The 12,129-nt window shown below is 40.9% G+C and overlaps 1 protein-coding gene across 1 annotated transcript; it reads right to left on the reverse strand.

Annotated features, from left to right (window-relative positions):
• Window positions 1–2,448: 2,448 nt before the first annotated feature.
• Window positions 2,449–10,490, reverse strand: stk36 (serine/threonine kinase 36 (fused homolog, Drosophila)). Its single transcript, XM_042499233.1, has 20 exons — window positions 10,407–10,490; window positions 10,176–10,316; window positions 9,208–9,285; window positions 8,982–9,112; window positions 8,644–8,893; window positions 7,539–7,632; window positions 7,264–7,448; window positions 7,014–7,177; window positions 6,820–6,925; window positions 6,509–6,640; window positions 6,252–6,428; window positions 6,077–6,165; window positions 5,888–5,951; window positions 5,116–5,226; window positions 4,947–5,021; window positions 4,737–4,848; window positions 4,525–4,651; window positions 4,244–4,424; window positions 3,107–4,039; window positions 2,449–2,743 (listed from the first exon to the last, which is right to left on the reverse strand). Exons 1-20 carry the CDS (start codon window positions 10,488–10,490, stop codon window positions 2,648–2,650), a joined length of 3,330 nt encoding a protein of 1,109 aa, XP_042355167.1. The 3' UTR covers window positions 2,449–2,647.
• Between the last annotated feature and the right edge of the window lie 1,639 nt (window positions 10,491–12,129).

Consider the following 12,129-nt stretch of genomic DNA (forward strand, 5'->3'; position numbering starts at 1 on the left):
ACAGCCTTATATTGGAATTGATGTCAGCAATAGAGCTTCGTGTTTTATTTACAATTACTGTATCACCCTTTTTCAATAGTTGAAGGCGTCAAATATGTTTTTAGTGTCAACATGTGAAATTGCATCATTTCATTTTAAACACGTCTTTTAAACCAAATACTTTTTGATATTAATTTCTCGCCTCCCTTGAACAGCAAATGTAATTTCGATTCCTAATTTCAAGAACGGCTGGTGTACAAAAGAGCAAAAAAAAGTTTCGTCATCAGCTTTAGCAGAAATGTAACAATTTTAGAAGTTTAATAAATTTACTATTTTTTGGGGGAAAAGGCGTTTCATTGTCAGGTTTACTGCAGCCCCAAATATTCATCAGTGAAAGGGATGTGGATGGTTTGAGAATGCAATTTTATGTTTTTCGTTTTTCTGAAGGTCAAACATCTACTTGTTATTCTGCTTTGTTAGAAGCATTTCTTTGTCTGATGCATTTACATTTGCTTTTTCCCCTGATACATGCATTATTTTCAATGTAACGAATCGCCTGTTTTTTGCAGCAATGAATAATGTCCAAATTATAAAGTATGAGACCAAAAGATTATCATTGATACTGTTTTGAAGGTGGGAACTGACATTTTATTGTGTTTGTGACAGTTTCAAAATGTTTCTTCTATTGCATATTGCAAAATTATACAATCTATTTTGCAGCTCAGGATATGCAATTTATCCTCAAGTCCTCCTGTGGATGGCAGGAGACTTGTCCTTCATTTTACATGATAATAAATTTCACTGCTATTGACATACAGGTTTTCCTGATGTAAGACAAAAAAGGTTTTCATGATGTACAAATATTGTAACTAGTGGCGTTTTAGCAGCCTCCTTCTGCATGTTTTTCCATAAATGAAGTAGAAATTGTAGGATTTGAGAAATAAGTCGAGGATTCTTCCTCTAAAGTGCTTGTTAAGGCAATAAGTTTTATAGGCCTCTGGCTGATCTGCACTAATTTGTAACAACTTTTGTATGTTCAGGGAGTGGAGTGTGTTATCCTTTTCTTTGTAGAAAATTAAGTAAAAAAAATATCATTAGGTTATTTGTTCAGGCTTTTGCAGTGCTAGCTTTGGTGTACGAGGATACTGTGTAAGTTCTTTTAAAACCTGATTTGTTGCTAAGCAAATAACCACTACTGTTACTGTTAAATATGCCTATACGGGGGATAGATTTTTTTCTATGCATATTTATTTTAAGACAATCTTGGATATGAGCGCTGGAGTTATTAACATGTTTATTTATTCGGTTCTTGGCAAGAAATTCATGTCACACTGTTTGACTCTCCTGCGGTGTACTATCAACTCCGATTGTTAAAACCAAAAATATGTGACAGCACATTATGATGCTTTTCAGTTTCAAGTTTGATTTAATCATATTCCATTTGTGTGACGTCAACTGTTTTTTTCCTTTGAAAAAATAAAGTGTGTCATCAACTCAGTCCGTTGTGATTTTTTCAAGATTTTTGTCCGACTTGGGGGATTTAGTGTAAATTATTTTTAATTTCATATTAATCTAAAAATATGTTGTTTTAACTAGAAAACGTGTAGTGCCTTATATTGCTCCTTATGCAATAAATCTTTTTAGCAAAGCGATGTCCAAACCTGCAGGGCCCGATGGACGCCGGCACGCGCTGCTTTTCCCTCCGAGCTCGCGGCCCGTTCACACACTTTTCACACGCTCTCACTGAGGCGAATTATAGTTTTTATCGTCGTCATTATTGAGCCGTTCTTGCGTAGATATTCAGCAAAAATTAAGAAAAATGAAAAGGAGATGAAAAATTAATTCAACGTCCGACAATTGCTTGTTTTGGTATTTTCATAATCTCGCAGTGCCCGTTTAATAAATCAAGTCAATTTTATTTTTAAAGCCAAAAAAAAAAAAATTACAATTTTACCTAAATACGGTTTAAAATCCGTGCAGCACAAAACACACTCTATCCTGAGACGGTCAATTCGGGTAAGAAAACACAAGCCCTATAAGTACATTTAAAAGAATAACGTGCGCAGTTTTTAAAGGGAGTCAGCACAGGCTCACGGAGTCCGTTTACATCTGTAGACGGTACACCTAAACACACGCAAAATATCGACTGAAATAATCACAACCTGGCAGCTGTGACAGCAGACAAACAATTCTGATGCAAAAGTTTTGTTTTTTTATACCCCACCCATATGTTGCTCATATAACGACTATATTAGATTCAGCTCTTATTGTGGAGGTCAAAAAAAGCTCTTTTCTAATTCAAAGGAAAATCACCATCATTTGTGTAGAATTTCGATTAGTTTCATTGTTTTTTTCTTATAAAAATTTGAGCATACACTAGCATTAACTGAAACATCAGTTGACAGTAATAACAGTTTATATCAACACACAGCTAGTGTTTCTCCTTTACGAAAAGTTAGGCCTGCTTTTTATTTGACCCATCTTTATTCTATGTGTTAAGTTCACTTTTAAATAAAAAAAACACTTATAATAATATAAAAAGGCATATGATCACTGTCTGTAGTCCTTTACCACACTGCTTCAGACAGGAGGAAGACGTATTAAAATAAGGAAGGAGAATTAATTACACATGGCATTAAATCCATCATTCCTGGTGAAGTGGTCTCACTTACAGCTGTCTGATGAGTTGCTGATAGTCACACTGTGAAGGTGCGTGTTGTGAAGCCTCAAGAAGTTTCTTACTGGCATCAAGGGACCTCAGCACCTTCAAATGAATGCAAAAGAAAGTGAGTACCTTCAAAATATTTGTTTAAAGTGCTGACACATGCACAGAGGTGAGACTGATTGAGGCAAAATACCTGACTACCCAAGTAAAGATTATGCTGTGAACTACAACCACTAAACACGTTTATATAAAGGATTTAATGAGCTCAAGGCAAACCTACCAACAGTTTTAAGGAGCTAAGCCTTAAAGACATTCTAAGAAAATAATGTGAATTGTTTTCTTACACGAATAAACTAAAAACTCTTATGATTAAATTCAAACGAAGGTCTATCTATCCAAATTTGAAAAACAGTAACAAACTCATTGAAATGTCAAAATCTGCCCTCCTGTAACCTGCATTACCTGACGGATCGCGTCTTGCTCGCTGTACAGGCACAGGGTTGCTATGGCAGCTTGTCTCACTGCATTCTGGGAATCCGTGCACGCTGCTCTCAAAAGTAAGCCAGACACGTCTTCCTCCAACAACAAGGACACAGCTCCATCAACATTTACCAGGTTTCCCAGGGCTGCACAACAGTGACGCCGTGTGAGGGCGTCGGGGTCACTGATCAAAGTCGCCAGCATGGCCGTTGACCTCATGGCCTCCTTTACCCACCTGCACCCCTCCTCATCGTCCACTTCCTGTTCTGCTATAGTACACAAATCTCCTGCTGCCTCCCTTTGTGAACACGTGGGTTTATTTTGTCGCTTCCCTTTGCCCCACCCTGTAGTGTCACTGCCCTTTCCATTGGACCTACCCGTTTTAAACCCTGCCCCCGCTGCAATATGCCCCAACCAGTTCCCGACTGCCCTGCAAGCTATTCGGCGGACCAGCATGTGGGAGTCATGAAGACAGTCTATCATACTTTTGAAAATGTCAGGTTGCAGCATGTGTAGTGTAGGAGGCCTGAACGGATCCAAATTCCCCAAAAGTCTGCATGTGGCAGCCCTGATCTGGTCATAAGAGTGAGTCAGCGCCTGGTGCAGCGCTGACGCCTCCAGGTGAAGCTGAAGGCGGGCGGGCTTTGGGGAACAACGGGCTACTTGTGACAGCAGAGTTAAGAGCTCCGCAGCAGAATCCCACAGCACATCCAGCTGCAGCAAGTCAGAGAGCAGAGAGCTGGCAGTTCTGCTCAGCCGAGTCTGGTGCTTGGAGGCAGCGTCCTCGGGTGGTCCGAAAAAACCACAAGCAGCTTTTGCGAGGCGGGAAACAGAGCGCGCAGGGTCACACAGGAGCAAACGGCTCAGCAGGGAGAGAGGTAGCTCTAACAGCAGAGGGGGGGTAGTTTGAATTACCTGCCAAAGCACGAAAAAAACAAAATCACCCAGACAAGTCGTCACAGATCAAACAGCCGACAACAAACAAGACGAAAGTTCAGAGGCATTAAGATGTACAGTAGTGTGTGGCTGATGAGAGCCCTTTGCAAGAGTTAGCCTATGTTGCATCAGAGAATTATGTTTGTTAGCGAGGTCTTTATTGGAGCATGGGAAGGCCCTCACCTGCAGGAGGCTCGCAGCAATACCACAACTGTCATACAAGTGTAAAATCGTGGACATGGTGTGTGCAGGCAGGTCCAGGGCAAACGGAAAGCACAACAAGTGGCAGCTCAACACGGACAGACTGTCATAACTCACATCCACCTCAAGTCTCCCAGGACTGCTTTCAGCAAACAAAGGAAGACTGTAGGGTATAACAGATGTTATTGTCAGCTCCAGGCGTCATAGCTGTGCTGCTCTAAGACTGGTGGTACAAATGAAAGTTAACAAATCTAAACACCAACCAGTCAGTGCCCAGCAGCTGGCCGAGAGTGGAAACACATTTTGATTCAGGGTCAGAAAACAGAGGAATGCACGAATATGGATCCTTGGTGAAGATAAACAGCGCAGTAGACAGAAAGGAATGCAGCCCTGAGGTAAAAAGAAAATGAAAAAAATGAGTAGACACTTAATGTGTTTTTAAATATTAAGGGCCTTACGTGACACGTATATTTACCATTTTCTGAACAAAAGTCTGGTGATGTCTTTGCCAGTGAAGTGCCAATTTTTTTCCATAGATCCAGAAACATTACGGGATCCAAACATGAGGATCCGGAGCTGTTTTCATGCTGTTAAAAGACAGAAATGAAGACATTGCAGGTTTATCTCTGGAGTCCAATCATCAAAAAAAAAATAAATTTTTTAACACATTTTAGTTTAAGTTGACCTCAGAGAGTGTGTCGTGGAGCAAAGACAGGAGGCCGTCACAGAGTCCCCAGCCAGGAGGAAGAGGGAGTTGGGGCTGATGAAGCACAGGAGACAATGATGGATCACTTTAAACTTGCAAAAAGTGTAAAATTATTGCACATTGCATTACTTTAAAACAGATTCAGTACCTCGTGTGAGTCCAAACGCAGGTTTTTCAGCAAGGAGATTAGATTGTTGACGTCGACATGAACATCAACATCATGTTGTGTTAACAGAGACAAGAGAGAGGCAGCCAGAGGCTAAAGAAGAGATCACAAAATCAATCATGTTACACAACTGGCAGGCTATATAAACATAAACCAATTACCAGAGTCGCTCTTTATGTACACATACTAACTTAAATAGCCCCCTTTACACTGCCTGTTCGAGGCGGCAATATCACACCTCGCTGTTCTGAGTAAAAATTAAAATCGTGGAATTGGGAGACAGATTTATTTGTTTTGAGCCGGCAACAGGAGGTGGTAACATTGCAGCAATGGTGTCTGTATAAAAGGGACAGGCAGCAGGACAGGACCATGGCCAGGATGGGTGTGACATTTTGACACTGTCTTATGTGTGGAGTTATGTGGAGTTAGCGGCTAACTTAGATGTTAGAACAACATCCTTAAATGCCTGTAAATTACAAAAACAAATTGATTGTTATTGCCATGTTATGCAATTGTTATTGTTTAGAAAGGGCTGCCAACGCACATATGTCACACTAGAGGCCAACTTTGTTGTGTTAAACATCACGCCCGTCATGCCTCTTTTGATTCTGCAGTGACTGCATGCTATCTAAAATTACAAACTGGATAGGCATGATGCCGCAGTTGTTTGGGTCTGTGTAAAAATTCAAAGGCGCTGTAGAGACTGGACTTTGTTGCGGCCTTATAGCACCATTTCTGTGTAAGGAGTACTTACTGCCAAAGGAATGAGGTCTGCTTGACTGAGTATTGTGACAAAAGGTTTGGTGAACTCTTCCAGTCTGCAGTAAGAAAACAGATGATGAGTTGCAATAGTTGAGGGATATGTGATTGTCACTCACTTGTACACATACAGCAGTCAACAAATCAAAAAATCTGCTTCTGTAAAAAAAAGGAAAAATCAAACCTGTGTTCTTCTTCCACAGAGTGACAGTGTTTCTCCCAGTAGACCATGAGCACAACAATCATTTCTGCAAGTGTTTGCACACGCCATGGCTGCTGAGGAAATACAATAGTGGAAAGAAGTCAGTGATACTGGTGCAGGAATAATGCAATGCTGACTGCGATTCCTGAGCATTAACCTTGATGGAATCTGAGTTTTCTACAGCATCACAGACAGCATCAAAGAGGACATGGGGTAGTCCAAGTTCATGACCAATTTGGTTTGACTTCTCGTGGTCAGAGATCAGAATCAGGTTGCTTATGACCCTCAGAGGTAGGTGAATCTGCCACATTTCTGTAACAACGCCACCTGATAACTGAACAAACAAAAAAAGAGACTAAATGCAAATTTGTTTCCAAAAAGAATCAATTGATGCCACATTGAAAACTGTATTACCAGAGTTTTAAATGCCAGGATCTTGGATTTAAGTTGAGATATTACGGCACTGTGGTTAAATTGTTCTTTCTGTTGCCCGCTTGGATCTGAATCTTCGGCCAGTTTCTCCCAGTAATCCTCACTGTCAACATCCTAAAAGAACAAGAAATTATTAACATTTTTGGTAAAAATGTTCCTTTAAGATAACAGTTTCTTAATTATCAAGACCCATTTGGGACTGGAAGAGAATATATAATCTATATTATGAAATTAGAGATATTTTATAAATACAGACTGTCTTTTTATCAGTAGAAAAAGCAGCTGGCACTGACCTGCTTTTGCAGTGCGGTCTGATTGTCCTCATTGCATCTCTGCACTAGTCGCGGTCCGACCTCTACAGAGGGGAACTCCTGTTCATAGTCCCTGCTGATCTGACCCCTGCAGAGGAGATGCACATAATGGTGAACACACACCTCAGTCTGTTTTGGTAGTATAATGCATCTTTATTCTGAACTTCAATAAACACCTGTGTTTGGCTTTTACGCCAGCTTGATTCTGGATGCTTTGACTGGCAGCTGTCATGACTGATTGACCCGAGGTAACAGAGACATCAGCAGAGCGAGGCTTGGCTCTCAGGGATGCTGCTGCCGTTGCAGAGTTGGCCCTTTCATTTCCCACTCCATCCTTTTTCTGTTCATGGACAGCGAACAGCTTAAAGCTCCTCAGTAAATTTCCAGGCGACTAATTTGAGAATGAAAAATCCATTTGTGACTCACTTTCGCGCTGTCGCTGCCGACTGGTTTCCCTCTGTTACTGTTCGTCTGTTCCCTGGCCTTTCGCAACAATCTGCTCCCTCCAGGAGTCTGCACCGTCTTTTCTGCCACTTGCTGAAGTTTCAGTGCCATCATGTCTGGGCTGGGTGTGACTGTCAGAGGGCTGAAAAGGCCTGTGTCTGACAGCACTGTACCAACACATTAACATGAGAAAAACACTGACAAAACCAGACATATAAGAGTAGTGTTGTGCATATTTGGAAAAGTTTAAACATCACCTAAAACACCATCAGCAACAAAGGGATGGTGCAGGAGGTCTGGCCACGACAACCTCTTCTGAGGGTCTTTGGTCAGCAAACCTTTCAGGAAATTCTTAAAGGCAAATATCAGATAAGCACTGTGATTAAGGCAATATTTTCTGTTTCTCATACATGAAATTGAAATATAAATTACAGCCTCCCTCCCTTGTATACCTCTGTGAACCAGTCAAATTGCAGATACAGTTTACATCCACGTCTGTGAAAACACATGGACGTTTCACACACATTTCCATCCCACGGCGCAGAAGATCGATGCAATCACCACACCTTCAAGGTGGGCACCCAAGATTAGAGTCACACGTTGTGTGAGGTCACAGTGACCTTTGACCTTCAATGACCAAATGTTATTTAGTTCATTCTTGAGTGCGAGTGGAAATTTGTGCCAAATTTGAGGAAAATCCCTCAAGGCCTACTTAAGATGTTGCGTTCAAGAGAATGAGACAGAAGTAAGGTCACAGTGACCTTGTCGTTTGTCCAACAAATTCCAACCAGTTCATCATTGAGTCCAAGTGGGTGATTGTGCCAAATTTGAGGAAATTCCCTCAGGGCAGTCTTGAGATATCACGTTCACGACAATGGGACAGATGGTCAGACAAACAACCCAAAAACATACTGCCCTCCAGCATGACTAACTCCAGCAGTGAGGCATAAAAAAGCTCCTAATGTCTTGTCTGCCCTTTACCAGGCGTGTGATTTGTTATTTTTGGCAAACGTGAAGGTTTTCCCCCTGAAGTGCAGTTTACCTTATGACTGACACTGAAACGTAACTAACAAAAAAAAAGAAATAAAAATTATATATTTGACTATTTTTATGCCAAGAAAGTAGGAGAGGAGGGCAGGCTATTTTAGAATTTGTTTTTCAGGGATCTGGTCAAAATCATCTGAACTGGGCTGGGGGTGTAAGGGTGGTACTGTGACCCAAAACCACAATCTAAAATCTCTGCAATGGTCCTGCCCTTAAGCACAACTTTAGGTCGCCTTGATGAGACCTTGAAAAAAATAATAAGGCTGACAGTTTTCACTGTTCAATTCCATCTTTATGCAGACTGTAGCTGTACTGTACCGTGCAGGAGTCGCTCATGGTGTCTGGCCATTTGACATGGTCCCTCACGATAAGCTGCACCAGGTGGAAGATGGAGTTAGTGTAGAACGGAGGCGCCCCCGTGTGGAGTTCATAGAGTATGCATCCCAGAGACCAGAGATCAGCAGTGTGGTCATACGGCTTCTCCTCCACCAGCTCAGGGGACATGTAAAGCGGTGTTCCCTTGATAGAAGTCAGCACCAAGGTGGAGACGCTCATGGCTCTGGCAAACCTGCAGCAAGATTGCATCACATGTAGTTTTTCTTTGAGGAAATTATCGACACGGCTACTGTTCTTTAAAATAATGAACATCTACTTACCCAAAGTCACACAGTTTCACCACTCCACTTTTCCCCAACAGAATATTTTGTGGTTTCATGTCACGATGAAGAATGCGATGGGAGTGTAAATAATACAGGGCTGAGACCAGCTGGCAGGCGATCTCACGGACCTTGAAAGAAGGAATGAAAGAGAATATGTTGATCATGAGAAACCATGATAAATCTGATGATGTCTGTCATGACTCTGTGCACTGAAAATGAATACCTGGCTCTCTGGTAAATGCCCATCATCCTCAAGAATCTGGAACAACTGACCCTCTGCGTACTCTGTTACAACCACAACCTGTTAGAAACATATTATTATAAAGTCAAATGCAAAGATGATAGACAGGGGTGTAGCACAAAATTCTAGGCCCTATGCATAAGCAGTCTCTGTAGGACCCCCACCCTTTTGCTCTTGATCCATGTCTCTGTCATGCTTCCTTTGATTTTTGTTTTCTTTCATCCTTTTCATCCTTTTTCCTTTCTCTGACTAAGCATGACAGTGTACGTTGGCATCACTCAGCTTTAGCTGCGTTAGGAGAGGAATCCTAGTGCTGGGACAGACTAAACCATTTTGCACCGTTAAGAGGTGAGAGGGACCTTTTTTTAAAATACAAAGTTAAGTCTTTTAACCCTTTAATACCTGGATCAACATCTGTTTTCTTGTGAAGTGTTCTGACGCCTTTTGCCAGTATTTAAATATAGAGATACAGGGAAAAAGGCAATCAGCAACTTGGCATGAAATGTCCCACACATTGCAAAAAACGTGACAAAGAAAAAAAAAGATCTAACACTTATCTAACACTTAAAATGCCAAATGACTAGGGAAAAAATATTAAGAAAACTATATGAACAATTATTATAATAACATATTCAATACTACACTACAGGAAAAAAAATATTTCTGTTAATATTTATTATTTCATTCTAACACTTTTTTCATTCAGTCACTCTCTGTTTTGATATATAACTATTTTTTACTTCTCTTTTTTGTGTGCTAATTTGTGGTAATTTTCTTGCTAGTTTATGGGATATTTCTAGTTGAGCTGCTTGTTGCCAATATGCTTAAGTTTCAAAAGCTTAAGACAATTCCTTCAGACAATTTTAATTTAGTCATGGCACTATTACCTAAAAATAAAAAAAACTGCAAACAACATTCTGTGTCTTTTAAGCAGGCGATAATAAACATACCTCAGTCTCAGTCTCAAAGCTGTCAAAGAGTTGAACAATATTAGGATGTTGAAGATCTCTCATAATCTCTATCTCCCGCTTGAGACTCCGGAGCTCCTTTTCAGAGCGACCCACCTTCGGCATGAACTTAAGAGCCACCACCTGATGAACACAGACACATGCGAGCTGAAACTTTGTGGCTAAACAAAGCAATAACACGACTATCAAACCTTTCAAACCAAAGCTACCTACCTGGCCGGTAAATCTTTTCCTTCCCTTGTAAACTCGACCAAACGAGCCCTCTCCCACAAGCTCCAAAACATGATACGAGTTCATGTCGACGGTGACCGGCAGGAGGCTAACGGTACAACGGTACAACGGACACCAACTCAACGCCGAGAAGTTAACTGTTAGGTCAGTAAACAAGCGGCTTTTGTTTTGTTTTTCAATTACTTAAGTGCAAACACAGTATATTTCTATACTCGTGTTCAGAAGTTTTAACTCTACAAGTTAAAACTTTTTGCTAACAGTCTAGTTGAGATGCTAATGTTGACATATAAGCGACTCCTGCTGAGAGTCTCTACTTTTTAGATACACAAATGTAAGCGCTCGAGAGCAAGTCCAACTGCCGTTTCACAAAAGTAACAAAAGATACGCTAAAGTTTGACTTGCGACACACATGTTTTCACTATATGTAAGCTATATAGGTACATCTCTTATTCTTTGAAACGAACCGCTATTTTTTTGTAAATCTATTTCCATTAATGTAAAAGTCAAAACTGGCTTTTCTGTGGACAACCCAGAAGCAGGGGTCCTTAGCCTAGCAACCGCAGTTGCGTGCCTGACAACTGGGCTGAAAAGGGACAACAAAACAGGCGGAGAGGGAGAGTGGCCTCATCTGAAAAGCCGAGAACATTAAAACACGAAATGATGCCTATGCTCCCAAAACGCTGGTTGAACCACCTTCATGCACATATAAAGGCAGCTTAAACTGATTTCTCTGTAAACGTGTGTGCCCTCTGTCCCCTCCTTGTCTCTCAGACTTAGCCTACATCACCTGTCGGGGTTTCAATCGGCACCTGTGATGGGGGAAGCCCAATATTCAGAGGCTTTACTTTACTAAATCTCTTTTAAAAAAAAAAGTTCAAGGTTTCAAACAGGTTTCAAAACATCCTGCCAAAGGACTATAGTTGAAAATAATCCTGTTGGCAAACACTGACCCATTTACAGACATTTTTAATTAATGTGTGTTGTTCCAATAAATGACATGAAAATTAAATTACTTTCAACTACTGCATTACAGGACAGTAACTATCAGACTACACCGTCAATCGCTAAACTGTAGATTCCAGTTATTGTATTCACCACCAGATGTCAGACAAGAGTTACCCAAAGAAACAGATCTGTCCATGACGTGAGAGCTGATAAAACAATCACAGCAGCCTCATTATCCTCGACAGGATTTCAACTGCAATATTATAGAGGCATTTGTCATGATTACCTTATTAAACATGTGTGTAATATCGCTGCCGCCCATTGGTGTTCAATTTAAGATGCAATTTAAGTTATTAAAACATCCTCCTTTATTTATTGTTTATTTAAAGAAGAATATTATTTCTGCTGATCTAGCGTGCTGCTCTTTATGTGAGGTAAAAAGTGTTTTTATTGTATGTATCTCCGCAATATTGTCATAATTGTCAATTTAAGGGTGAGATGACGGAGCTCTGCAGATTATGTGGAGTGAGTCTAAACGCAAAAAGCCCAGAAAGTGGCAGACGTGATAATTCACCTCAGTGTTGGGACATGATAGGCCTGCTGTTTGCTGAGTTTCAAGTGGCCGCAGAAAAAGTCTCGAGCTGAGACGCGCATCCAATGAGCGCCTCCAAAGACTGCCCCCCTCCAAAAGGGAGATTGAGTTTCCATATTTTTTACACATGACGAAAATGCATAAAGTCCACAGAAGGCAGCAGTCGAC

Source organism: Plectropomus leopardus, chromosome 13, assembly GCF_008729295.1.
Source record: "Plectropomus leopardus isolate mb chromosome 13, YSFRI_Pleo_2.0, whole genome shotgun sequence".
NCBI lineage: Eukaryota > Metazoa > Chordata > Actinopteri > Perciformes > Serranidae > Plectropomus > Plectropomus leopardus.

Coding starts and splice junctions, on each gene's coding strand:
- stk36 (XM_042499233.1), bottom strand. CDS start 10,490: ATGAACTCGTATCATGTTTTGGAGCTTGTGGGAGAGGGCTCGTTTGGT. Junction 6,641..6,819: donor AGACCGCACTGCAAAAGCAG/GTCAGTGCCAGC, acceptor TTGTTCTTTTAG/GATGTTGACAGTGAGGATTA. Junction 5,952..6,076: donor TCTGTGGAAGAAGAACACAG/GTTTGATTTTTC, acceptor TTCTTACTGCAG/ACTGGAAGAGTTCACCAAAC.